This window comes from Amblyomma mixtum, chromosome 3 (assembly GCF_055824585.1).
Source record: "Amblyomma mixtum isolate Tamu chromosome 3, ASM5582458v1, whole genome shotgun sequence".
NCBI lineage: Eukaryota > Metazoa > Arthropoda > Arachnida > Ixodida > Ixodidae > Amblyomma > Amblyomma mixtum.
Window position 1 is genome coordinate 256,467,057 of NC_143014.1, and position 27,639 is coordinate 256,494,695.

A 27,639-nucleotide genomic window follows, 5' to 3' on the forward strand; every position below is an offset into this window, starting at 1 on the left:
TTCCTATACCTTCGATATCTGCGGCGACGAAATTCTTTAAAAAAAAAGAAGCGAATAATATAGCTACTTTATTATGAAGGAGGGATGCATTTCGAAGCTAGAAAGTACGTGCAACAATGTTCTGAAAACGGTTCAGGCCATCAGATTTTATTATCGTTGTGGCAAGCTCCAACAGCTTGCTTCGCAACAAAGCCATTTGTCCAAGTTTGGGAGTAAGCTAATTAAGTTTCGGAAGCAACCAAACATGCTAATTTCGCCCCTGCACACACAGCTTGACCAGCGTATCGAGTCCGTGCATATGCACCTACAGCTGTAGCATCTTTCTCTAATCAAGCCGCCGCGGTGGCTCAGTGCTCATCTGAAAAAAAAAAAAGCTGCGTCTTTGCTAACAATATTTTGAATTATATGTGCATGCCTACTTTCCTCTTGTTAATGTCGACTGACTGACTGCGTCTTAAGCAGGACGCGGTTTCAACGAATTGTGGCGAAAATCAACCGACGCCGGGCTCTGAAACGGTGACGTTGAAAACCGTGGATACGCATTGCACATTACAGTAGAGGAATCGAATTACGCAGCTGGTCGAGGGTCTTGTGTGATTATACTGCAATGCACGAAGCTCCTGGCGTCGGCGCGAACGAAAATTCGCACTGTCAAAGAAGTTTGTCAACACACGTGCGCACTCACCGCAAAATAACCGCTCACTACTCTACCAGATGAATTCGCGTGAAATTGGGAATAAAATAGCCATGATAATGCGTTATGCTTGAACTCGCGCTTTAATGCGAGCATTAAAACGACAACAGCACACGGTCACGGTTCGACTTTCCAACCCACTTTCGAGTGCCGATTATTGCGATCATCAGCGTCAGACTTCAAGCGAAGCTGAGGACGCGGTAGGAGTAAGCTGGCGCCTATTGAAAGCACCTACATTTGGTCAAAGATCAGCTGTGAAAAAAACGCAGCAGCTGAAGCTTGCCTGTTCAAATTCCACTCGCATGAAGAAAGTATGCATAGCAAACGATGCACCAGCTCGACGAGCTCAACCCAGCAAAGATGGAAACCGGAAGTTGTGGGCGCGGTGTTGCCAGACCGCCAAGCAATTTCGCATATCGTCTATTCCCCTGCGTGTGATGACGAGTTGTAGGAATAATGAGATATTACCATTTTCAGGGTCCACAGTATCTCCTTGTCGGTCACACACTCGTGCGCTTTGCACAGGCTGCTCACATCCGACGACGTTGATGGGGCCGGCTCGACGCGTTGCTCAGAAGCAATTGCCGTCAAGTAGTTCCGCATGGTACTATTCGCCGTAGTCACTTTCATGTTCGCAATGTGTTTTGCGCTCTTCATATGGCATCTGAGGGCCGATTCACCCATTGATGACACATCGAAGGTTTTCCCGCATGTCTTGCACTTTGCCCAATGAGAGTTTGACGTATCTGGAGAAATCCAGTCCCTATAAGCAGCACTGTATAACCACGACTGCTGGAACTTGCACTTTCCCGGCATATTGCAGATACGAAAGACGCAACAGCAATTATTTGTGCACTATTCTCTCTCACATCGAAGGTAGGCTTAGCTGCGGTCGTTGCCGCCACTGCAACCAACTGTAATCACGCTACTGCGTTGTGGCTACAGAAACGGATTGGATTGGATGCGTTGGTTGGCTCGAGTATGTTGTTGCCAGTCGTTCAAGACGCATCCGCTAAAAACCGGCTGAACGAAAGTCTACTGAAGAAATTCAAGGATATTTAAGGCCTTGAAAATAATTAAGGGTTATCAAGGCCTTGAAAATGCTATTTATGAATTCCAGCGTTTTCAAGGGTTTCAAGGACCGCTACGAACCCCGTAATAGCATCGCTATAACTCATTCTATACAACCAACAGGCAAAACAATGCACTGAGATTGTGTTTCGCGGCCCCTTTAAGTGCTAACGCACTTAAAACCTTGGGGGCCTTTTTAATCGCATTCTTAAAGAACAAAATGTGATGGCGTTTACGTTGCCAGCTCGTGTTCCTTATTTATTTGTCTGGGTTGTAAATTCTCCTGCGCAAACTACTAGCCTCTTTGGGTTTGAGCACAGGCTGTAGAGTAGCTTATGATAACCTGCGTTTTTGAATAAATAATTTAAACATCGGAACTTGCCTGAATTGTCTGGAATCAGCAGAAAACTGCAGTCATCTACGCGGAGAATTTTCGTCTAGGTGAGCGAAGCAGCATATTTGACAGTCTGCACCATCTGGGGTATTGCGAGACCTACCCCAGCTCCAAGCAGGGGTACTGGTTGCCTCACAGTTCGCCAGATGGCGCAGCCTCTCAAATCAGCTATCCCACTTGCCTTGATGAAACTTCTGTGTGCAGACTCCAGTTTTTCACTGACTCCAGGCAGTCCAGGCAAGTTTTGATGTTAAATTATTTATCGAAAAACACAGACTATCATAAGCTACCCTATGGCCTGTGCTCAAGCCCAAAGAGGCTAGTAGTTTGCACAGGAGAATTTTTTTACAACCGGGACAGACGGAACACCCTGTACAATGAAAGTTTAATGTTTGAGAGTTTCCCACCAAAACTCCAGTTGAAATGGTTCCACTTCCCTTACGTAGCATGCATAAGTCATCACCTGGAATGTTCCAGTACCTTTCATTAGATTACCACATGAGATTCGCTAATCTGACCCACTAATCCACCTTTATCCACCCACTAATCTGTTAGTCAACCTTAATCCATTTTTTTGGGATGGGCCCACTTCCAAAATTTGAGGTCCTTTGGAATATTTGGGGTGGGCCAACATCCAAATTTTGGGGGTCCTCTGATTTTCAAATCTGGCGGTGCCTTACGACTGGTCCACAAGTGGTCACACAGTGTCGATGATGTAACAACCCTCTCAATCACATTCATAGATCATGGCCAGTCGTTGCACCACTACTGGCTCCGTGGTGCAGTGGTTAAGCACTATGGCACTGCCCCGGAGGGAGGCTGTTTCAAACATAGCCATCAATGGGGCTTGTGAGAACCAGGTTGCTCTTCCCGAGGTCACCTAAGGTTCATGTGCAGCGCCACGGTGGGCAGGTGGCAACAGCATTGAATTTGGCAGCGATGAGCAGCTTGCTCACTATCCGATGGGCAGGCTGCCACCCGTCCCAGTGGGCCGGCTGTGATGATGTCACAAGGTCACGTAGCCTCTCTCTACCAATCAGGGAATTTCATGGGGAATTTCAAATTTGGCGGTGCTCTCTGACTGGTCAATTGGGGTCGCATGACACTGATAACACCATCAGGGAATGGGCTAATCAGGGAATTTAGTTATAGAGAAACCAGATACTTTTTCTGGGATGGCAGGCTAAATGTTATCGCATTAGAAAGGTGAAAAATAAAATGAACTAAAATTAAAGCGCCTTAATTAAAAACTTGAGAGGGCACTTAAGCTCTACCTTAAGGGTATGATGCAAGTCTTAATGGGTGTCTTCACCAGCCTGGGTTCCCCTCTGAGTATCACTTCACAGACATGCACACAATTCTTTCTTTCACCATCAGATAGCACTTAACCTACCCTTGAGAGCGCAATGCAATAGCATTAGAGATCCCTCTCATGCAAGAACTCCTTCTCTGTCGCCTTGGTTCTGCCCACATGTCCATATATGTGGAATTAGCCATGCCCTACTTTACATTCACAGATCGCGGGGAGTCCTCATGCAACACCTGGCACAGGGGTGCAGTGGTTAAGCAATGCGCCATTGCCCTGCGATGGCAGGTGCAACCACTGGTGGGGCTTATAGGACCCAAGTTGCTCTTCCCAAGCAGCCTCTCACCAATCATTGATTTAACTGTCACCTGCCACGGTGGGCAGGCTGTGATGATGTCACAAGGTCACGTGACCAAGGTGGCCAGTGGGCCACCTGCTTTTCTCGACATGCCGACGACGCCAAGGTTGCCGGTGAACGAGACCCTTGAAGCTATCGCGTTGAAATCTGTGCACATATCAGCACTGCAGTGAATGTCTTCACAAGGTGGACAGTCACATGCACCTTACAGTGCCAGCAACAGCTCGGAGCCTTCAGTGCATAAGGAATGGCAAGAGGAGAAGGAAAGCTTTGAATGTGCTGAGCAGCAATTTTTTTTGTGCTATCAAACTTTGATATAACAAACCCAGATATTACGAACTATTGGCCATATCAAACTCTTCCCAAATATTTTTTAACAAGCACAACCAATTTTTACTTTATATATTAAATGCGGCTGGCTATAAAACGGATAAGCGGTGCCTGCTGAGATGGCAGGCGGAAGGCTTCGCCGCACTACACAGGTGACTGATGGTGGTACGGCAAGTGTTCGTGGCACTTTTATCACGTACCAATGTTCCTTTATCGCAGTTGCCAACAGCGCCATGGAAGATAGAGCGGCGTGGAGGGTGCATAGTCACACTATCAGTTCGCATTTACGCCTCTCTTGCCCATCGACAGTCCCTCGAAAGCAGCGGCATCGAGGTTGTAGGGCTGTATAGCCTTGCAGTAACCATCATGCACTCGTGCCTGCTGACACAAGGGTGGTGAAAACAGCGATAGCTTTCGTTGTCGCGTACCGTTTTGTATGTGACACGGCCATATGCACGGAAGTCACACTAGCTGGTGCTTGGCCTGCTATTGCTGGCAGTGTACTGCGCAGGGAAGCCAACCTGGCACTAGGTTTTTAATAAAAGTCACCCCGTTTCTTTAGTAAAGATCGCCTTACTTAGCAAAGTGTACAAGTTCCAAATCCGAATTGGGGCCATGAATTGCAGATTTAGCAATGAGGGGAATTAGGCCTGAGTTGCCGCTCATTCACTGGTTAAACTGCACTGTTCCTGCTTGCGTTTTTTGCAAAATTTTAATGCAATACAGCTATGGGCCCTGTGTCGCAGAAAAGCCGGTGTCGTCGTCAGCTGTGGCCAAAAAATCTCCAAAGGGGAAAACTAGGGGGGACAAGGGGGGGGGGGAGACCTTGTGACTTCATCATAACTTGTCCCCAGAACTGTGTGAAAACTGCCAATCGTGGCAGGTGGCAATTAAATTAATGACTGGTCACGAGAGGTTACTCGGGAAGAGCAACCTGGGTCTCGCAAGCCTAACCAGTAATGACACCTTCCATCACAGGGCAGTGGCACATCGCTTAACCGCTGCACCATTGTGCCAGGAGTGGTATGAAGACTCCCAGTCATCTATGAATGTCCAGAGAATGACTATTTCCGTATATATGGGCATAATCCATTAACACCTTAAGTGTCCCCCTAGTTTTTATATTAAGCATCTTGGCTATATCCAACTACGTAACAATTTTTTACCATAACGAGTTTCAAATGTAAATCTAAACATAACAGATCAGCGTAACTCTGTGACTGCAGTGAGTACGGAACACATTGCCGTTGCAGAAAAAAACTGTATGTAAATACAGTTAGTGAAAAATGGCACCGAGTCAAAAATCTGGCATGAGCATCTTTCAATCAGGAAAGTTTCATGCCAATGTGTGCCTCATACATGACAAATGAGCAAAGGTGCATCTGTAGTGAGTGGTCTGAAGAACTTATGAAGTTCAACACACGCCACTCTGGACATGTTTCTTAGATTGTCACAGGTGATGACACCTGAATTTAGCACTCTGACCCAGAAAATATCATTCAGTCAACATTGTGAATTTTTCACAATGAAAATTCAAAAAAGAGTGCAGCAGACCCCACAGTATTCGCAAGAAAATGATAGTGACTTTCGTTGGCAAAAGAGGACATGCCAAAACTGCTACTGTGGAGCAGGGTTCTCCCCAGAAAATTTTGAGAGGTGGACATTTGAAGACCGGGGGGGGGGTAATAAAGAATAATGACAACACAGCAGATGTCCAAGCACAGTCGCACTATGCAAGAGGCATTTATTTCTCCATATTTTGCATATTACACCTTCAGCCGCCGATTCTTCATCTTGGCCCACTTTTCCACTACTATATTGTATGGGTAGCTGTTGACTTCAGGCCCTTCACATGCGATACGAATCAGACAGTCCAACGACTTCTCTTTCAGGCGATTTCGCAGTTGAGTCTTAATAAGCTTCAAAGCTGAGAAGTCTCTCTCGCAGTCTACTGTGTGTGGTGGGAGCACAAGGTACGACCCAGCTATGTGCGCCACAAGTGGGAACAGCTCTTTCAGTTCATGTGCCACAAAAAGCAAGAAGTCTTCTGCTGGCATCTTTTGCACGTGCTCAGACACAAGCACGAAGTTTGCAAATGCAATCCACTCTGCAAGCACGTCCTGGGTATAGGACTTGCCAAGAGTGGGGCACAGCTTCTCCAGAGCATTGGCAATTTCAATGCCATTGCCACCCACCATCTGTTCGTAGTTGCTGCGGGCAAACACAGTAGAATAGCTTGCCAGTATAGGGTGGTCTCGGAACCTGTCCTTGATATTTTCTACCAGCTTGTTAATAAATGTTGTTTTGGTGGTCCGCAGCCATTCCTCCGATTCTTCTGTGGCTGTCAGCTGTATGTCATGGATAACACAAAAGTCATTCACCTTTGTTTGACTGTTGCCCTGTGCTTCCAGGGTCTTTATGCAAGATTCGATGAGATCTTGCACAATGCCCACGTGCAGTGTCGACTTCTGAAGTGCTTTTGAAAGCCTATCAATGGATGGGAGAAGCTCACACATCATCAGTAGGGTGCTGACAAACTTCACATTCATCACAAACTTGAGCAGTCCTGCTGCCTTGATGTCATTACGTTCTTCTGCCTCCCTGGACAGGCTGACTATGATGGCCGAGAAATTACTGCGGATGGCTGTGCATGACCCTCCAACGCCTAGCCATCAGGTGGTAGATGGCTCAATGATCTTTCCTCCACCTTGGTGCTCCAGAATTTTTTGTACAGCACTCAGTCCAGCTGTTCGAACTGGGCTGAATGCATAAAAGTTGTACAATTGCTGCAACAGTTCTTTAAACTTGTTGACATATGGAACTGCTTTGGATGCCTGGCATGCTGCTAGGTTGAGCTTGTGTGCCGCACAGTGTATCCCTACAGCTTGAAAGCTCTGGGGTGCTGTTAGAGCCTTTTGCTTGTCAATTAACAACTTCACAGCTCCACCCTTCTTTCCTGTCATAACAGGTGCACCGTCAGTTCCAATTCCACGAAGGGTGTCAAAGAGCAGGCCCTTCTTGGCCATAAAACCTTCCACGGCACATGCAATGTTGGTAGCATTGAGAGCTAATGCTCTTTCATCATTAAGATGTGGTTGGAGGATGTCCAGCACATCAATCATGGCCAAGAATTTCACTTTTAATTCCCCATTGAACATGTACCTGCAGTGGATGACAAGCTGCTCCAGTGTTGCGCAGTCGGTCGTTTCGTCGAACATAAGTGCATAATGCTCACTCTGCCGAAGTTCGTGTAGGATTTTGTCCTCAATAACATCCGAAAGGCAGGTTACCATCTCCTGAATAGACCTCTGGCTGCAGTACGTGGCGTTCTTTCCGGCTGTTATCTGTGCTTTCACATCAAGCCCAAGCAGCGAGAGCAGACCGAGAAGCGGCTCGAAGTTCGTAGTGTGCGGTATCCTGTGTTTGCACAGGTAATATATAGAGGTGAATGCGTGCCTCATAGCGTCGCGAGAGACCGGCAACTGCAATTTCTCAAGCGGCGACACTGCTACTTTGCTGTGTGCTTCAAGGGCTATAGCGTCGCGGTGCGACTGGCACGCTTCGTGTTTACGAACACTTTCGAGCCGGATCCTTTTGCAAGGCTCTGCGTTCCACACTGGCTTCTCGAAAGGCCTCTTATTGTATTTTATGCACAGCTTGCAAAACATCCCACCTTTGATGTTGTCATAGCAAAGCCAAGGACGGTCAATAATCCAAGATGCGTTGAATACCGATGCGTGCTTGCTGTCTTCGCCAGTGTTTGGTACACTGCATGTTGCTTCAACGTTTGATGTTGAACTGCCATCATTATATAGATTTGATTTCTGCTTCTTCGACGTGGGCGATGTCGGGGGCTCAACAACGTCCACATCGGTTGCCATTGGCTGTGCATGTTGTTCTTCGGTACCGCCAATAACGTTTTCGGTCACTTTCGGAGAAAAAAACGACAGCACAGACGGCTGTCCAACTTTTCGCTTCGGACCCATCTTCAGCGCATGGCACAACTCCAAATACTTTGTTTCTTTCGTTCACATGTGAACGCTAAGGGCTAAGGACGCCTCGCTAGCGCTAGAACGCACAAAGCAAAGTCCGAATGCGGAGTGGTCAGTGGCGCCACACTATGGTGAAAAACGGAACGTTTTGAAAGTGTAAATGCGGAAGACAAATAGGCGCTGTGCTAATGCTAATATTGCATGAAAAGAAAAATGCAGCTGTCCAGAAACATAAACAATAATGAAATCAAGTAAAAGAAAGCCGCCATAAGCGGGAGGAGCACGATCGGTATCAGCGCGCGCGAAGGTCACGTACCCGGACGTACCAACGATCGCGGCTTTGGCCGCTTATCTGCTTTTTCAGCAGCGTCCGCTTCGGCGGGCGTGGTTGTTGCTGCGACGTGCGTCTTTTCTTTTCTTTTTTCTCTTTCCTCTTATCTTTTAATTCTTCTCTATCTGCACGCGGCAGCGGTGGTGGCTCGGCTCGAGCCAGTAGGCAGGCCCGTGCATTTTCCTTTTCATCCTTCTCCCAGTCACAACAACAACCCGTGCCGCCAGCTGTACAGCCTGCGTCTCTAGTTTGTGAGCGTGTACGAACAGCGCGCTTGTGTCCACTTTAGTCCCTAGGGACCGTATGTCCACTAGAATGGACTTGTGGAAGCCGGCGCCTCGCGCTCGTAGCGTCCACATCAACAGAAAGCGGCCCCCGAGTCCCGACTGTAGCAAAATTTAAGCCCGAGAGGTGGGCGGGTGGTTGGAGACGTAGGCGGTCGGACTGAGAGGTGGGCGGCAAAGCCACTGCCGCCCACCGTGGGGAGAACCCTGCTGTGGAGGAATGAAAGACTATTACTGCTCAGTGGTGCACAACAATTTGCTGACCAAAAGCTATCAAAATGCTGCAAGAACTGCAGACAAGAGCACGAAGGTGGGGGTATCACCTTGCACCCTGACCACGTGTCTGCGAACAATGCCAACGTCATTTATAACGGCTAAATTTCTAGCTTATCCGCTTTGTACACCTTATCTGGCCCTGAGTTATTACTATTTCCTGTTTACTAGATTCAACTGCAAGTTTAATATGAGGCGCCCAAGCCCTGAAAAAAATGACTGGAAAGAGTGCTGAAGAGTGTTTCCAAAAATATTTTGCAAGAATGCAAAAGTGCACAGAATGTCATTGCAAGTACCGTGAAGATGTGATGATTGAAAAGAGTGTATGCTCCTTAACCCTTTCACTGCCACTTGCGAGATAACTCGGGCAGCTACACATGCACACCCCCTGCTAATCCCGAGTAAGCTCTTTTTGGCTTTTTAACTCACTCTCTGCCACTCCTGATAATACTCATATAAAAAAAAACTATGCAAGCATGTTGTGCCATCTATGGAGAGGCCCCATAAACTAATTGAACTTGTAGGGCATATTTTAAACAAGAGATGGAGTGCATGTTTCCACATCCGTGTCGCTTCGTTTTGGTCTCAGAAGAGCAGCTATGGCGAGGCAGGGTGACACATGCGTCTGCGCTTTGGCAGATGAAGAATTTCAAGAACTGCAACGAATTCGGACTCTAATGATAGTGACAACAAGGAAGCAGCCCACCTAAGTGCCTTCTCAAGTGATGACAGCGATAAAGAGCCCCTGCGGCTGGAAAATCCGCGAAGAAGCGAAAAACCGATGGGTGAGATTTCAGCTGGAAGATTTCATTCAGAACAACTAATATCTATAAGATTATCCCGAATAAAAATGGCCTGTAGAGCATCCAAGTGCATTACTAGCATAAAATTTCCAGGAAATTAACATGAAAAATAAACCAGCAGGGAGTGTGCAGTGGCGAGTAAAAAAAACCCGGCAGTGAAAGGGTTGATTTTTGTGTCCATCAAAACATTCAGAGTACCTCTTACATAAAGACTGAGTAAGAACCACAGTACAAAAGCCAGCATTAAAGAAATTAAAATGTGTTTTTAAATTTTTAACAGTGGAGGTCAAACAATAAAAGCCTTGTCAAAAATTGGAAAGGACACATATCAGCCAACATAACATAACATCTGCTCTAATGCTTTGACACCTTCTGGTAAACTGCTTCGAAATGTTTCTGCAAATTTTTCCTAAACCTCACTGATATAATATCTCATCCATTAAGGTAATATCAATGGCATTAAACACTTTTGTTGTGTCCAAAAATTCATGTAATACAGTTATTGTCACAAGCTGCATACGTAATTCCCAAACTTAAACTTCATTTTTGATATGAAAGATTATAATCACAAAAGCTAACAATAGCATCTGCAAAATAATTTTGTGCCACTAGTCTAAAAACCAGCAGCTAAAACCAGCAGCTACTTCTGATGAAGTGAATTCTTCACTGGTCGTTAATGGCTCACTGGTTTCGCATGCAACACTATTTTGACCGGAAGTACCCCAAAATAAGAAAAGAGTGTGACAAGTTTTGCTGATATATATGAGAACGCAAAACATCACTTGCTTTGTATGTTGCTGTCATATGCAGCATGCGCAAGCCAGGCACACAAAACTCTCAGGGTCGTTCTTGCTCTTTTCAAATAGACCACCATTAGCATGAAGGATGATAATAAAGTGGTCTTTCTCACAAGTAGCATGGTGACACCGTCCACTGATAAATAATTGTAACAAAGGTCTGTGTGTTTGACAGGAAAAGTGGATATGTTTTGTTTGTCTTTCCAACTAGCTGAGAGATTCATCATATTCACTGGAAGGATGATGTCATTACAGCACCACTACTGCCATTTCAAGGGGGTCAATGGCGAAGGAAATCGGGGATTTCATTCGCGATTTTCTCATCAATGCAGACACCCTTTTGTGTAGAAATGCTGGTACAGTTCCTGAACGGTGACCTGTAAACCTAGAGTAGCTTCTTTTTCCTGCTTGATTTTCCTTCTAGTGACCCTTTAATGCTTCTAGAGATGACAGCAATGCTACTGCAGATTACAGTGAAGAATGACGCACGTATACTCAAGCATGCTCACCGGGTACAACTAGAGCCCTTCATTGGGTTTTTATCCGATTCTTGCACCCCAAACATATTTCTTAAAAATCTGGTGAAACCCGATTTCTCCCCGAAAATGCCCCTTGTAGAAAACACACAAGGGCAAGGCAATGAGTTGCTTATTAAGATATATGTATATATGAGAGGGCATAGAGAATGTATGCTTTTCTGAACAAAGCTGAAGATATTACTGTATGAAAAGTAGCAGATATCCCATGCTTACTTCAGAGGAATGTTTGTTAAACTGATGATCTCAAACCTCATTTAAAGCTTGTTATTCATGACATTAATTCAGCTTAAATTGAGGATATGTTCGAAAAGTAACTTTTAGAAATGAGAGGCCAAAACACGGGTACTGACCGGGCATCATGAATCACACAGCAGGGCATTTTACGAATTTGTATCATCTCGAAATTCATTTCAACAGAGACCGTACCATTGAGATTCTACTGTAGTGCAATTCTCAAGGCTTGGTACACAGGCAGCTGGTGCCGACAACTAGCTGCGCTAGTTAGCTGCCTCAGAATATGGATAAAAGCTGCATGTAAAGCAGCCAGTTCAGTAGCAGCAGCATGTTTCTTGTGGCTGAGCTTCACCAATTTTGTGGTCTGCATGGAAGGAATCCATAGGTCTATGTGGAAGGATGCACTAGATGTGATACAGTCATTAGTGTAAACTTGGTAGCAGATACTGTAGTGTCTCAAAATATGTTTAAGGGGCAAAACAAATTAAATGTGGCCCAAAGCCCTGACTTTTCTAAATAGTTAGCATTTGCACGATCACCCAGCACTTTCCTAGTATGTCTTCTTGTTTGCTATACCCTTAATACAAATGCCCAGCAAAAGAAATTGCATCTGAGTGGGAACCAAATTACAGAACTACTGGGGCCAGGTGCAATACCTTTCAATTACTGTTGGAACAGGAGCTGAAAGGACGTGTGCGCTGCTGCTCCATGGTTGCAGCATTTCAGACCATGTTCTCTTGCACAGTGCATGCTTGATACTGAGGTCTCACATGTGCCCTTACCTCTACCTAAGTAAAAAAAAATGCAGATGCAACTTACACCATCAACACTGTCACAGCTAATATCTTCTGCAGCTCTCAATAGCAGTTTCTGGCCTCCATAAACTGCATGTGCATTTGGGACACAGGAATGGTCAAAGATTGACGCACTGCAAACACAGAAAATAAGTAAAACAAAAAGAAGGCTTCAGGAGTCGGCAGTTTGCTGACACAAGCCTTAAAAAAAAAGCCACAAAATGGGTAGTTACGGAGATACAGTAATTAGTTATGATGACAAACCACATTACACAGAAAATTTCTCTTGTCAGTTCACTCAACAATTCAGCTTCCTAACTGTCACTGAGCTAAAAAGCAATCAGCTGTGTTTACATGGCACTTTTCACAAAACGTAGTTCCACTTTTTGATCATGCCACATGCAGCCTATCTATGAATAAAAAAATATGCTTGTTTTATGGTATCTTAAAAATCATTCTTTTCCCTTATATTTTGTTTAACTGTAATCTCTGAAAGCTTTGTACTCTACACATGCCAACAACAGCCAAGACAATACTGTGGAGGCGTGCTTGGCTTCAGCATTTGGTTGTAGTTTTCCTGTTGCTTCACATGTTTGCATGTTTATGTGCATTTGATTCAAGAGTTATAAATTAGAGCCTCTACTAGCCAAGACATATTTTATGCAATTTTAGAATATATGGCAGCTAGAGCTGTCACTGACTCGACCAATTCGGCAAGTCTGTCGAGTGCCAGCTTGTCAGTTAACCCATTCAACTAGGATCCCAGTCGCAGTTAAATTCGACTGCCATTGAGAGCTCAACAGTAGTTTGTGTTGCCATGCACTGTTACTCAACTGCCACTTAGTTCAACTACTGGTCAACTGAACTGCATAGAAGAATGCCTGTTACACAGGCATATTCTAACTGCGCGTAGCTATGGTGCATGACAGCCAGAACGCAAGCATTTTTGAACACATGAGCATAGCTTAACTAATCCATGTCACTATGATTGCTTTCTGAATTTTTACTCTCAATTCCAAACCCCTGAAGTCATTAGTCAATAGCAGCTGCTGTGCTTTAATTTTATCAGAATATGTACTTACACGCACAGGAATTACTTTGGCTAAGCCTAGGAACCTTGGTAAGCGAGAAACTTAGCTTGTTTCATGAATCACAGCCATGCTATCATTTGTGTTTGCTTATAAATTAAATCCCCAGAAAACTAAAGGAAAGCATATACAGTCAAGTCCACTTATAACAATACTGGTTATAACAATATATCGGATATAACAATGGTCGGTCATGGCACCATCAGCTTTGCCATGTGTTCTATGGTAAAATAAACTGCTTATAGCAATGCTGTCAAGGCACATTATTGGTTATAACAATTCAATCTGGTAATTGAGTGTCAACCATTACAGAAAAAGAAAAGAAAAATGCTACAACCACACCAGCAAAACCATGCTTACAACACAAAAGCGTGTATGTGTGGGGCCGACCAATGGACTAAGCTGGCGCAGCAACGCCCCGAAAGCAAAAGAGGCAGGCGTCATCGCGTCAGGAGAGCTGCTGCATTGCTGCATTGGCTACGCACGCCATGCGTATTCCTAATCAGTCAGTGCAGCGTGCGTGCAATGCAGCCAGCGCGGTTTTTCTCTTGTCAGCTATCACCGCACCCTTTATTCTGCATGCTTCTTGAATTTCCCATAAGAATATCTTCCAAAAAGCCGGCTTGATTCCTGTGACGTGGAGGTGCGCAAAGCTCCCGGTGGCGCAGTGATGGCGGTGCTTTGGTCATCGGTGAACATTGTTCCGGTTCCCTGAAGTTCGATTTAACGAGCTTTTACAGGCATTAGAACAATCAAACCCCTTTGGGTATTTACTGTCAATAAATGCTCTGAAGTTTGTCATCCTTTCTTTTTTTTCGGCACAATCCTGTTATAACAATTATTGGTTATAACAATGGTATTTCCATGGCACTTGAATATTGTTATAAGTGGGCTTGACTGTACTGTTGCAACATTATATGCAAAGGAAAACTTACCCAAGATACAGTCCAGTTGCAATAGCAGTATGCATCTCATTACAGATGCTATGGCTATTGATAGCCATCTGAAATGAATAATTTAAACAAGAATCATAACTTTTTAGTCACATTGCGAGACTTAAAAATGGCTGATAAAGGACGCTCCTCAAGACTCAGTATTTACGCGCTATCCCAGATTACAGTACTCCTTCCCTGCAGTGAATTTTATTTTTACATCTACTATCGATGACGAGATAGTCTGTGAATTTTTCTAGAGTTCATAGACTTCTTTCAGTATCTGTGTTGTCCTTAGGCACAGAAGAGGCTTCACAACATAATTCAGACCGATGGTGACAAAGAGAAAAGTAACTGGGACCCCTTCATTGTCACTATTGTTTTCAGATGCTTCGCATCACCACATTTATGCGCTGAGCAAAAGATACTGTGGAAGCTTATTGCCACTGCTCTTCTACTCTTCATGTCGTGTGCCCCCAGGCTCGGCCTGCCTGCATGTTCATGCACTTCATTTTATAATTTTTGATGCTTCACCCCATTGCAAATGTGCACTGCGAAGAAGCTGCCCTTGTGACTGACTGCCACTGCATTTGCCAGCTCATATATTAGTGCACCTTACCTTCTGTTCGTCGCTGAAAGTACCATGTGATCAGAAATTGACAAAACTGTAAATGCATTTGCTGGAAAAATGTATAATCTCGGAATGTATTAACCAGAGAGAAAAACCGTGTTTCTCTGTGTAACACCTTATTGCTCAGTTTTGAGCATAACCACCAGGAAATTGTTAAAACTGGGAACATACAACAAGGTTCTACTGTAATTGCTTAATGTCTGGCTAAGTCTATCACTAAAATCTGGTATCAGTACCAATGAAGATGCCCTCATATGCATATAAACTTCTGTCGCTGCAAAAAAATAAAAGTTTCATCTTAGGCACAACATTAATTGTTTTCGCCCTTCATACATGCATAAAAAGAAACTAAATAAGGCAGCCATGCTAGACCTGTCCTGCGAACCTTTGAAAGAAACTGTGAAATAAGTTAACATAAAAATCAGAGCCTATAAGCAACAAAAAACCCCCCAAAAAATTGTAATCACTAGATACGCATGCCAATCGTGGTAGAAGCACTACTCTCGGCTGATGGGGTAGCTGAGACACACAGATTACACATTATAAGTGCTTCCAAAATGTTTTTCCAATAATCAGCAAAGAGGGCTTCTTTATGGAACTCTTCACTGCAGTCATATTTTATAATTAAGAACAGGGCTGGTTACTAAACTCTTGTGGGCTTTCTGATTTTTATGATCAGTGCTTACGAGAATGACAAGTATTCCAAAGAGAAAGCTCGTTACTTCGACCCCCGTTAATTCGGAAAATCAGATAATTCAACGTGCACGCAAGGTCCCAACAATTATACATAGGAGTCTATGGGGTGAAACTCTCGTTAATTCGAACAAATTTTGCCGTGCGTCGGTTAATTCGACTTCACTCCGCAGCCCACCAAGCCAGTGCGCCGAGAGCAAAAAGAAAAAAACACTGCCACGAGCGGCGCTACTGTACGGCTGATAGGCCATCCATATGGTCGTCATCAGCAGCGTGAGAGAGGGGCAGGTGTGAAGGGCAGACCACCTATACATCAGGGAACTGGTCATCAACTATCGACTATGCAGTTGCATCCAAGCGATCGACGGGGTATCTCTCGAGGATGACCATCAACGAAGAGGGCGGATGTAGCTTGGACAGCGACCACAACTGGATCCTGGTAGAGTTTGGCGGCCTAGTCCAGGAAGTGGAGGAAGATTCGGAGAAGAGGTGTTTCCTATCGGAGAGGGAAATAGACCGAATGGCTGAGTATTTGGAAGAGACGCCAGCAGAAACCTGCCAGGGAGTGGTGGAAGCGGTACGTGCTGCCCTTCAGAAGAAGAAAGGGGCGCGAAGGAAGAGAAGAAAGCATACGCCTAAGAGGTGGTGGGACGACGAAATTCAAGATGCCGTTGCAGCGAGGAAGGAAGCCTGCCGTAACCATAGAAGGGCAGTTAAATCCGAACAACCAGAGCAGACCTGCAGTGACTTATGGGAAATATATAAGGAAAAGAAGCAGATTGCAGCCGAACGGATCCAGCAGAAAATTCGAATGGTGGACAAACGTTTTTTGGAGGACTTAAGGAAGAGTGGCCGAAATGCCCCAAGGAAATTCTGGCGTTTTCTGAGGAGAACATATGGTACCACCACAACCCCAGTTGTTACATCCAGAGACCCACAAATTCTTGTCAGTGCCTGAGGGACTGGCAGTTATGACGCAATGGGTCGTGCAACAGTTCACCAAGGGTGAGAAGGGAGATGAGACAATTGGTGAAGACAACAAGAGAGGAACTGAAGGAGACTTACGCGAGTGGCTGGGCCCCATTGGGAAGCTGGAATTCAAATGCATTATTGCAGGCATCCAGGGGAATACAGCGGCGGGCTTGGACGATTTCCCTGCGACCCTCCTCAAGAAAATGGGCCCAAAACAGGGTGAAGCGCTGCGAAAGGCCCTCAGTGAGGTCCTCCACTCAGGAGATATGCCCAAGGGCTGGCTAGTAGGCCGAATGTTTTTCTTGTACAATGGAGCTGGGGACCGAAGTGACTGTGCTTCCTACAGGCCAATCACGATGACCCCTGTACTGTATAGGGTTTTTGCCCAAGTCCTGCGTCGTCGGATCCAAGCTTGGGCGGAAAGGTCATTAATCTTGGGTGAGCTGCAGAATGGTTTTCACGCAGGACGTCGACTGGACGACAATCTGTTCATGCTCACACAATGCATTGAAATTGCAAGGACACAAGGAAGACCACTATGGGCAGCTTTCCTCGATATAGAGAAGGCGTATGATGGAGTGGACCATGACAGGCTGTGGCAGATTCTCGTCGAGAGAGGCCTGCCCACGGAGGTAGTCGATAGGGTCAGGGGGTTATACACGGCGGCATCGGTGGTGGTGGAGTGGCAGGGCCTTAAATCAGAACCGATTGTTATAGAACGTGGTTTGAAGCAGGGATGCCCTCTGTCCCTGCTTCTATTAATGCTAATGCTGAGTGACCTGCAGTGCGACCTGAGGACATGCGGAGCAGGTTTCGACCTGTCATACATGGTTGAAGGCGTAGTCCAGTCTCAAAAGCTCCCTGCCCTGCTTTACGCTGATGATATAGTGCTGGTGGCAGACTCAGGAGAGGAGCTCCAAAGGCTCCTAGACGTGTGCAGCTTGCGAGCCAGATAGCTGGGACTCCGTTTCAGCACGCACAAGAGCGCAGTAATGACCTGGGGGGCTCCTGAGATGGGAGACGTTAGGCAAGTGCTTACACTGCAGGACAGGGTGATCCCATCGATGTCGTCGTACCGCTACCTTAGCGTGCAGCTCACCACTGGCGGAGATTACCTCGTCGGCCATGAAAAACGGGTACATGAGAAGGCTCCGAGAGGCCAGTGTGTACTCAAGGCACGTGTGTTGTGGGCTTTCAGCCGCATGGAGGTGGTTAGAGGCCTATGGAAGGCGGTAATGGTACCTGGACTCACTTTTGGCAATGCGGTGCTGTGTCTGTCGTCTGCTACCCGAGAGTTTTTAGAGCGACGGCAATGACAGGTGGGCAGACAAGCACTGGGCGCCCACCGGTCGACGCCCAACGAAGCGGTACAGGGTGACGTTGGGTGGTCCACGTTCGAGGCACGAGAGGCAGTGGCGAAGCTGGGCTTTGAAATCCGGTCGTGGGCCCTGGGGCAAGAGCGCTGGGTGAATCAGGTCCGACGCTACCTCCTATACTCGAGCCTGTCCACAAGATGGGTGAAAAGAGTCCAGGGATTAGCGACCAAGTTTGAGGTCCCCCTCCCAGCTCTGTGTGACCTGAAGGGAACAAGCTTGAGCAGAGGTCAGCTGAGAGCGAGTGTCAGCAACCGAGACACAACGTTGGAGGACGATCGCGCAGAATAAGTCAGCCCTCAGTACGTATTGCGCTCGGAAGACGGAGATCAAGCACAAGAGATTCTACGATAACTCCGTAGGAAGTTCACTGCTTTTTGAGGCGCGCGCTGGAGTGCTACGGACACGACTTTGGTGGGCCAAATGCAAGAGATAAGACGCAACCGAAGTGGAGGTGACATGTGTGGTGTGCCAACAAGGGGAAGAGACAGCCGAACACGTAGTTCTGACCTGTCCGGTGCTTCAGCTACAACATCCGGTTGGAACCCTTTTTGCGCAGGCCCTTGGTTTCCCGCTGCTCTGGCCACTGGATGGCAATGCGGCTGCCATTGCAACAGCAGATATCGGAGGGACAGATGCCGTGGCAGATGTGGTGAAAACAACCAAACGTCGTTTGACATTGTGGAGAGAAATCTCCATGAAGACGAGGAAGACTCCAAAATAGGCTAGGACACTTTCGGAGGTTTTTCTACAAAGGGAAAGCCACATATCCGAATCCGAGAGGGCGAGGGAAGCGAGGTTAGCGGCGGCCGAAGTGGCTGGCGTCTTTTCATTGTGCTTTGTTGCGTCGCAGCAGTCGTGTTGGTGTCGTCCGCTTAACCCTATCGACAGCAAGTCTCGTTTTGGTGTGTGTCGTCGTTCCCACGTGTTCTTGCTGCTACAATCTATCGCGGTTATTTAACCACAAGGCGGCGCCTTTTTTGGTAATTGCGCACTTTGTCAGCGTGTTTACTGCTCTGCTTGTTGTTGTTGTCGTTGCAACTGAAAGAAGGATGAAAGGAAATTGCACGGGCCTGCCTACTGGCTCAGCTGAGCCACCACCGCTGCCACGTACAGATAGAGGAGAGTTAAAAGATCAGAGGAAAGATAAAGAGAAAAGATAAGACACACCTCCCAGCAACAACCACATCTGCCGAAGCGACGCTGGCTGAAAAGACAGATAAGCGGCCGAAGCCGCGCTCGCTTCACCTCCTCCCTGCGCTGCTTTTGAGTGTAGCGCGGAGTGCCTGCGCGCCTCGCCTTTGTGTCCTGTCAGCTGACCGAGGATGAAATAACTGAAGAAGTGACAGGCGCTGACAACGACGATTCGTCGGAAGGTGACGACTGTGAGCAGTTGTCCCAAATGCCGAAATGCACGGCGAAAGAAGCCGCAGAAGCCTTGTCCGTGCGAGAGGACTTCTGTGAACAAATCCCTGACGGTGAGTGCATGTGCCATGGAGCACCTGGCAGCTGTTAGAACTATCGTAGTCGCTCAAATTCACTCGAAAAAGCAGACGACGATAACAGATTTCTTTGCCAAATAAAGGTACGTCCTGATGCGGCAAACATTGTTTTTTGTTGTTCGTTCGATATTTCGACATTGGGATAATTTGACAATTTTTTGCGGTCCCGTCAGTGTCGAATTAACGAGGTTTTACGGTATCAACAATGTGGGAGCTCATAGATCAATGTTGTATCTTTATTTACTTGTGAAGTAAATGTCTTGGTTCTTTGTCATGCAATATTACATGCAACTGTGCCAACTGCACTAGGCTACACCATGCTTTACAACAGAGGACTAATGGTAAGGAAAACTACTGCACTTACAACTACTAATATGAAACAGCACAGCATTCTTATCGCCATCTCAAGTCCATCTTATCGTCACCCCAGTGCTACCAAGGATAGCATGGGGATAATTTTCACGTAAAATGGCCACAGTTCAAGACAGCATTACTACTTAATCAAAACTGTAGTAATATAAGCAGTAATATATGCAGTGTCAGTTCAAGACAGCATTACCACTTCATCAAAACTTTACAAATATATGCAGTCAGCAAACATCCTCTCCACATGACATACAGATAAACAGATCCCAGAAATCTTTGCCCCAGAAATGCACATAGGCTGTCAACAATCAAGAAGTCCCATTCCCATTGACATTAATTTAGGTACCATTAACCAATAGCATGTTCTCTCATTATGTGCCTCATTTATATGCTAACTGCCTTTGCGCCTAAATTTTCACCTTGCCATAAATCTCGAAGCCCACTTCAGGCTCTGGTATGTACTTCTCATCCAGGAGCACCTTTGCTGCCTCCCACAGGGCCTGAAATTGCTTCAAGCGACGCTGGTCCTTCTTGATGAAATCCACATCTAACAGAAAGGAAAAGAACAGCTACACTGTTTAGCACAAACCATGTTACGAAAGATTCACACATCCAGCCCTGCCGGATCTTGACAAGCACCAAGACAGCACTTGCAGTAATCAGAGCAAAAGCCCATAGTCAGTATTTTAGGTAGCCATCATCTCACTTGCTGCCTTATCATTAATAGATGCAGTAACCAACAGCCACCTAAAAGGTGCACTAAAGAGGATTTTGAGTTTGTCTCTTTGTTCCAGGAACTCAATCTGCACGCTGTGAGTGTTCCTAGAAGTTTCAATTATTATCCTGTGTGGCTGATTTCCCTAATAAATTGGATTAAATGTCCCGGGCCCCGCCTTTTTTTAAACTCACCGCGGTGAGTAGGAGGAGTCAACCAACATGGTTGCCATGACGAAAAGCACACGTGATGTTTGAGCAACACTTGTTGTTGGGCTAGTTGGTAATACATACTTCTGAAGGAACCAGCGCACAAAACACAACGGACAAGAAAAAGGTGGTACACGACGGACAGGAGCGCTGAACTTACAACTTTATTTCGGAAGTAAAGATGCAACGTATATATACAGCCATGTCAGGGAGGCGTGTCACACAGGGAAAGCAAGAACAAGTGAAATCTACAAGGTCTCATCATGACCTTGTAGATTTCACTTGTTCTTGCTTTCCCTGTGTGACACGCCTCCCTGACATGGCTGTATATATACGTTGCATCTTTACTTCCGAAATAAAGTTGTAAGTTCAGCGCTCCTGTCCGTCGTGTACCACCTTTTTCTTGTCCATTGTGTTTTGTGCGCTGGTTCCTTCAGAAGAAACACGTGATGTGCCTTTCAGCCAATCGTGTGGCGGCTTGCCGCTATGCTGTTGGAAGAGTAATACGCGGAGTGATCTTCGAAAATGTGTGGGTTGCTAGTTGGACTATGTTCAGCCGGAGCAGATGGTCGGGTGCATCACCCCTGTGGCAACAGATGGGGGGAAAACATAGTTTGCTTGCTTCAGGCTTGTTATTTCGATAATATGTTCGAAGAACCACAAATATGTAGCAGTTTTATCAAGCCATTATTTACGTCGTGTCCAAAAAGAGTAATAAAAATTACTTTCGTTGTCTTCATGGACTATAGTATTTTCACTGACTATCGCAGAGTGATGAGGTCAAATCTCACGAAAGCACAGTGTACCCATATTTTTATTTACATGGGATTAATTTGCAGCTATGTTGTCTGCGACTGAAACTATTTATTGACAGAAACCCAAGAAACAAAATAAAATTGATAACGAAGTTTTACAGAACGCTCTTCAGTGCACCTTTAAGGAAGGTTGCAAGGCTGAGGAGTCAACTCTTGAACTGCTGTATCAATGCTCATAAAAATTTCGGGGATGGTTTAGCTTCTTATCATTAGAATACATCCTAAATTTCATTACCTTAGCACAAACAAGCAAAAAAATGCATAGCTGTCATAAGAGCAATTATTGTGTCAACTTAGGAAAACTGTCATTTCAAAAATAATGGAGATATAATTGTTTGTGATTAGATATTTTCTAGGTGGTTCATAGTGCATGATAAGGCCTGCCACATGTTCTTTATATCATGTCTGTAAAACTCTCATCACTTTAAAAATGAAGGTAATTTTTCTTTTGCCATACGTCAGACATCTGACAATTTTTTGTGCTAAAAGACTTAGGGATCTAAAAAACGCCTCATCTTGTTTCTCACAAAAATTTCAGTCAAGAAAGCTTTTGGCAATGCAGTTCAGAAATGAGTTTTCCTCATGGTTTTGTTTTCCCAAAAAGTGCTAACTGAAAAACATAAGTTCAAAAATTTCAGAACATACATACTACCGTATATACTCGCGTAATGAACCCACTCACATAATGAGCCCCTCCCCCCTACTTTTCGCCTCAAAAAATCAGATTTTTTTTTTTCTCGCGTAAAAGCTGCATGCCGATCTCCAGGGCCATATTGGAGCATGTTCGCGTTATTTCGGCATGATTGGCCGGCACTGCTGATGATAACAAAGTTGACAGATTGTGACGTGATGCAGCCAGCTTCTTTTAATGCGAGATATGCCGGCGAGGTAGCTCAGTGAGCCCTTCACTACAGCTCTTCTACCCTTCGCTCACTGCGTAGCTCGGGTGACCTCTTAGTGAGAGTGGCAATTGCCGCATCTTTCCTTTCCCATAACCGCATGATTATTATTGTCTAATGCGAGAAAAACGCCGGAGACACGAGCGCAGGTGATGCGGAAACGAAACTTGGCGACCGCGCGCTTCTGCCGAGGATTTGGTTGTTAGTGCCATCTGTCAAACGCAAAACAAAACTTTGCTCATAGCGTCGTTTGTGCACAGCGGCAGCAAGACGAAGTAAAGACAATGCATTTGGACGTCAGCCATCCGCCATATTGCTGGAGATGCATGTGAGTGGTCTGTGTGCTCTGACTTGTGCATTGTGGTGATGGGTCGTTATGCCAGCTACACGGCGGGTTTCAAGGTAAAAGTCGTGGAGCATGCCTTGGAGTACGGCAACCGCGTTGCCGGGTGACTCTTCAATGTCGACCCGGTGCATGTTTGCTACTGGCGTAAACAAGAGGACGAACTGAGGGCTACCAGAAAAAATTGGCGTGCATTTCGAGGGCCCAAACAAGGCAAGTTCCCTCACGTGGAGGAAGAAGTGCTGAACTACGTGAAGAGGCTGCGCAATGAAGGATGTGCTGTATTTCACGAGCTCATTCAGAACCACGCACGGGCCACTGCAAGGAGTCGCAGCATTCCTATTCTCAAATTCAAAGCCAGCAGTGGTTGGACAACTCGTTTTATGCATTGGAATGGCTATGCCTGAGAAGGTGTACGACGCTATGTCAGCGGCTGCCGGTGGACTACGAGGACAAAGTGTGCGAGTTTCATCGCTTTGTGATACGTACCCGGGAGGAGAAGTTCCTGCTTTCTCAGTTTGGGAATACCGACCAAACAGCGATAAACTTTTGATATGCCGCGGAACTGCACTGTGGGCCTGAAAGGTGCAAGAAGCGTGCACGTGAGGACAACGGGTGCCGAGAAACAGCGTTGCACCGTAATGCTCACTGTAACGGCGGATGGCAGGAAACTGCTGCCGTTCGTTATTTTTAAGAGGAAAACTCTTCCTAAAGGCACCTTTCCGGCTGGGATTCACATTCGTGCCCAAGAGAAAGGGTGGATGTCAGCACAACTGATGGTCAACTGGCTCAAGACAGTCTGGAGGCGGCGACCAGGGGCCCTTCTTCTGCCGTCGCTCCTTGTCTTAGATAGTTTTCGAGGCCATTTAGACAAAGACGTCCGGCGCCAAATGAGCGAGCTGCGAACAGATGTCGCCGTAATTCCGGGTGGCCTAACCTCAGTGCCGCAGCCACTTGACGTCTCTGTCAACAAACCATTTAAGGACAACGTGCGGCAGCTGTACACTGAGTTGATGGCAGCGGGCAACCACGACCTGACACCGACTGGTAAGATATGAAGGCCAACCATCGACATGCTTTGCCGATGGATTTTGGAAGCGTGAAATTTAATTACCCCCGAGCTGATCATCCGCAGCTTCAAGAAAACTGGAATCTCAATTAGTAAGGCTGAGATCTGGGCCAGTTGGTATGCATTCATACTAGTGAACAGCGCAAAAAAGGCGGGACAACAAGACAAGCGCTGACTATCAACTGGGTTTATTGAAGGACGGAAGGGTATATATACAAAAACATAACACAAAGAAGTAAGAGATAGTGTGAAAAGGGCCGTGAAAATCAAAACTTATGTCACATGTGAAGTGATGTAAGCCAATTCCTTGTTGCTAAGTGCCACGGAAGGACTGCTGATGCATTCGACACCTTGCCTGTGGATGTGATGCGCTTCCATTATTTCGCGCGTGAGTTTATCTTTATGGCGGAACAGAACTTCGGTTTTCTTGTACTCCGGCCTTTTCACGGCCCTTTTCACACTATCTCTTACTTCTTTGTGTTATGTTTTTGTATATATACCCTTCCGTCCTTCAATAAACCCAGTTGATAGTCAGCGCTTGTCTTGTTGTTGTCCCGCCTTTTTTGCGCTGCTCACCAGTATGGAATCTCAAACTGCTTGGATGGCACAGAAGATGACGCGTTGTGGGACAACGACGACGACGACGAAGTTGCGAGCGACGCGAGCGAAAGCCTCGATTCGGAGAGCGAGGCCGAGTGCCAATGCAAGACCGAGCCAAGCAGTGTGTGAAATAAATTTTTTGTTCACATCGCATCCGTGGTTTTTCTATGAGGTAAGGTTGCGATTGCATTTTTTTATCCATGTTGTGATATGAAATTTAATCGCCTGAAAATTTTCGGAAAAAAATTTTTCCGCATAATGACCCCCCCCCCAACTTGAAGTCAATTTTTCGGGAAAAAAAGTGGGTTCATTACGCGAGTATATGCGGTATTTAATTTTATGGCCAAAAATAATTTATCAAAGTACCCTGTTGCATAGGTTTGGCCCTTCTCTTCGAACATGATGCTTCTCTATGGCAAATGCCCCACCACGGTGGCTCAGTGGTTACGGCGCTCGGCTGCTGTCCCGAAAGACGCGGGTTTGATCCCAGCCGCGGTGCCGAACTTTGATGCAGGTGAAATTCTAGAGGCTCGTGTACTGTGCGATGTCGGTGCACGTTAAAGATCCCCAGGTGGTCGAAATCTCCAGAGCCCTTCCCTACGGCGTCCTTCATAGGCTGGGTTGCTTTGGGACGTTAAACCCCCATAAACCACAAACCATCTCTGTGGCAAATGCTTCAAGCTTTCTCTGTTTTTTTTTTCAGTTTTAGAGCTGTCCAGCACTCTTGTTTGTGCTCATGAAATGCTTTCCTTGGTTGCTTGGGTGGTTGGAAAGATAAAACAACCACTGTTCAACACAGCCAAAATGAGGTCTTTCTTAGCGAGACTCCAAGTGGCACGAAAACAGCGTTGGATGGTCACGTGCTGTGTTTGTCAATGCAAGCTTCTGTTTCGGTTCACCAGCCAATCTCCGGTTGTCATGGCCAAAAATATGCCTTTCATTTTTTTAGTTTTTCTTTAGTGGTCTGGTGTACTATCAATAAGTCTCCCATGACTACAAAGCACGCAAAAAAAAAAACTTTATAATGTAGGCATTCACTCCATGTTCGCTTTACAACTAGTTCGGTCTGTGTGTTGAAAAAAAGCTTCATAGACGCTTTCGATGGCGAACATGCACCACTGTTCTCGTGAAAAGAATATATTTTCTTTTTTCCTACAATTCTGATAACAACCAACCTTGAAGAGAAGTTTCGTTATTAAATCAGGAATCCATAACAACACAAAGCCAAAAACACGTTTTTTTTTTGCGTGCAAATAGTGACTCTAGCCTCGCACCCCTACACTGAGAATCGCCAGACATTTTGACTAATTACTGCAAAATTTACACTAAGCCTTGGTGTACAGAAGTGAGCCTCCCCAATCATCTCTGGTAGCCCACAATGACACCCACTACTGACACTTATAATGGTTTCAGTCCCAAAGAGGTAAATCAGAACAAAGAGTGCAGCGTAGCCAGAAGCTTAGATAAGGCTACCATGCCCTTAAGTCAGCGTGACAACATAGTTCAGTCTTTACCCTCCGTTGCATTTATAGACAATCACACAAACACGATGCTACATTCTTTGTTAAGACAAAGTGTCCCGCTCACAGGGCTTGTTTCATGTACCAAAGCACTAAAGTCACCCTTGAGGCATCAGAGCTCTGCAGGGGTGAGGGCGACAAGGGAGGTGAGGTGGAGGTCTCCCTACAGAAGCTTGCATCTTCAGGGCTACCATAAGTCCTTTGCTAGAAGGCTCAACAACAAACCTTATTTAATGGACACTTTTGACAAGCGTGATAGCAGTGCTATGTGAAGTAGGGATCTGCATGGGCTGACAAAAATCGGAAACTAAGCCTTAAGTTTACATGGAGTGCAATTGATTAGACCACTGCCACAGAAACATCACTTTTTCTGTATACTGTCCATCATTTTTTTTATCTTTAAAAAAAAATAAGAACAGGTCACGTGCACCCCACAAAGTAAGAATTGTATTCCTACTCACGTGACTTAAGGTCCGCAAAACATCTTTTCCTTCCAAACACTGTTTCGGCCTTGAACCATGCATCTTTGTTCTGAAATTAAGAACTTAAAATGGTTTAAAGCTATCTTAGCATAGCTTGAACCATGATGCATACTAGGGTAAAGGTAAGGGCTAGTTGGTGATCCAAGACAAAGAATTGCAGTGCAACACCAAAAAAAGACAACAAACATACAGATCACCAAAAGTTAGCTTGACAATGCAAAAAAGATCACCTGTTTAAAGTCATTGGAAAATGAGCTTCCTGGCAAGCACTGAACTGCAATCATCACTCCTAATCAGCAACAACTGAATTACTCAATGCATGCATATGACTTTCTCCATTTGCATTGCATAAAAGTACTGTAAGTAACCATGCACATTCTTCTGAGCTGCCTACGCTTAGCACAAGATGAAAATTACACCTTGTATGCATTTTGCGAGATGTCTCTTCAAAACGTAGTCAATGAAAATCACGTCAACATAGTAGTTTGCCTATGCTACAAACAAGAGCTGCTTTTTACACAGTTCTGTGCTATGCACTGAGGTGGATCTTTTGTACACAAACATCTGGACAGATTACCACAGGCTAACACTATGAACTATCCTTCACCAACCTAACACTTCACAGAAATTTTCAATGTAAAGAATGAGTCATTACTAACCCTGAGCTTCACCAGCAGCTTGCAGAAATAGCGTACTAATGTTTCTGGAACATTCGGGGCTACTTTACGCAAGACAGCACACTCCACCTTGTGGTCTTGCCAGGCTTGTACCTGAGTCAACAGACACAAAAAAAGCTAAATGAATGTGGAGTGCATGTATACATGCAGAATGCCTGAAGCACACATTAAAATTCTGCGGAGTCTTAGCAAACACAAGGAGCACTATTTTTGATACAAAAAAAAGGACCGAAGTTTTGCTGTCACTGCTAGAATAAATATACTGGAAAAAAGGAACGAATGAGAGAAAAAAGAAATGCATGCTGGACAAATAAGAATCCCGCATCAATGATGCATGCTGTGCAGCTCTTCAGTCTATTGGCACTGCATAAGCACGCACAGAACTAGGAAGGAAAAAGAAAAAGAAAACACAGAGAGTGACTAAAACATGCTAGCTTGTATGTGGCAATATCCCACATACAAAATAACACCATGTAACACACATAGTAAAGCAGTGTCCATATTATTTGTTAGCTAAAAAGTAAAAAGAAAAAGTTATAATGGCTTACAGAAA

General features: G+C 45.5%; 1 protein-coding gene and 2 pseudogenes across 2 annotated transcripts in view; 1 reads left to right on the forward strand and 2 right to left on the reverse strand.

Moving 5' to 3' along the window:
* Nucleotides 1–27,639, reverse strand: part of LOC149354471 (histone-lysine N-methyltransferase SMYD3-like) — a 68,323-nt gene that overhangs the window by 37,464 nt on the left and 3,220 nt on the right. For both annotated transcript variants that reach the window (XR_016291331.1, XM_089583338.1), the window contains exons 3-7: nucleotides 27,069–27,179; nucleotides 26,389–26,458; nucleotides 20,177–20,304; nucleotides 14,224–14,291; nucleotides 12,226–12,334 (exon numbers count right to left, since the gene is read on the reverse strand). Coding sequence is in view for 1 of the 2 variants with exons in the window: in XM_089583338.1 (XP_089439464.1) it covers nucleotides 12,226–12,334; nucleotides 14,224–14,291; nucleotides 20,177–20,304; nucleotides 26,389–26,458; nucleotides 27,069–27,179 (486 nt within the window). In the remaining variant the exon portion in view is untranslated. The remainder of the gene's footprint in view (nucleotides 1–12,225; nucleotides 12,335–14,223; nucleotides 14,292–20,176; nucleotides 20,305–26,388; nucleotides 26,459–27,068; nucleotides 27,180–27,639) is intronic.
* LOC149354474 (zinc finger protein 862-like) lies at nucleotides 5,918–8,558 on the reverse strand (annotated as a pseudogene).
* LOC149354475 (uncharacterized) lies at nucleotides 15,927–18,325 on the forward strand (annotated as a pseudogene).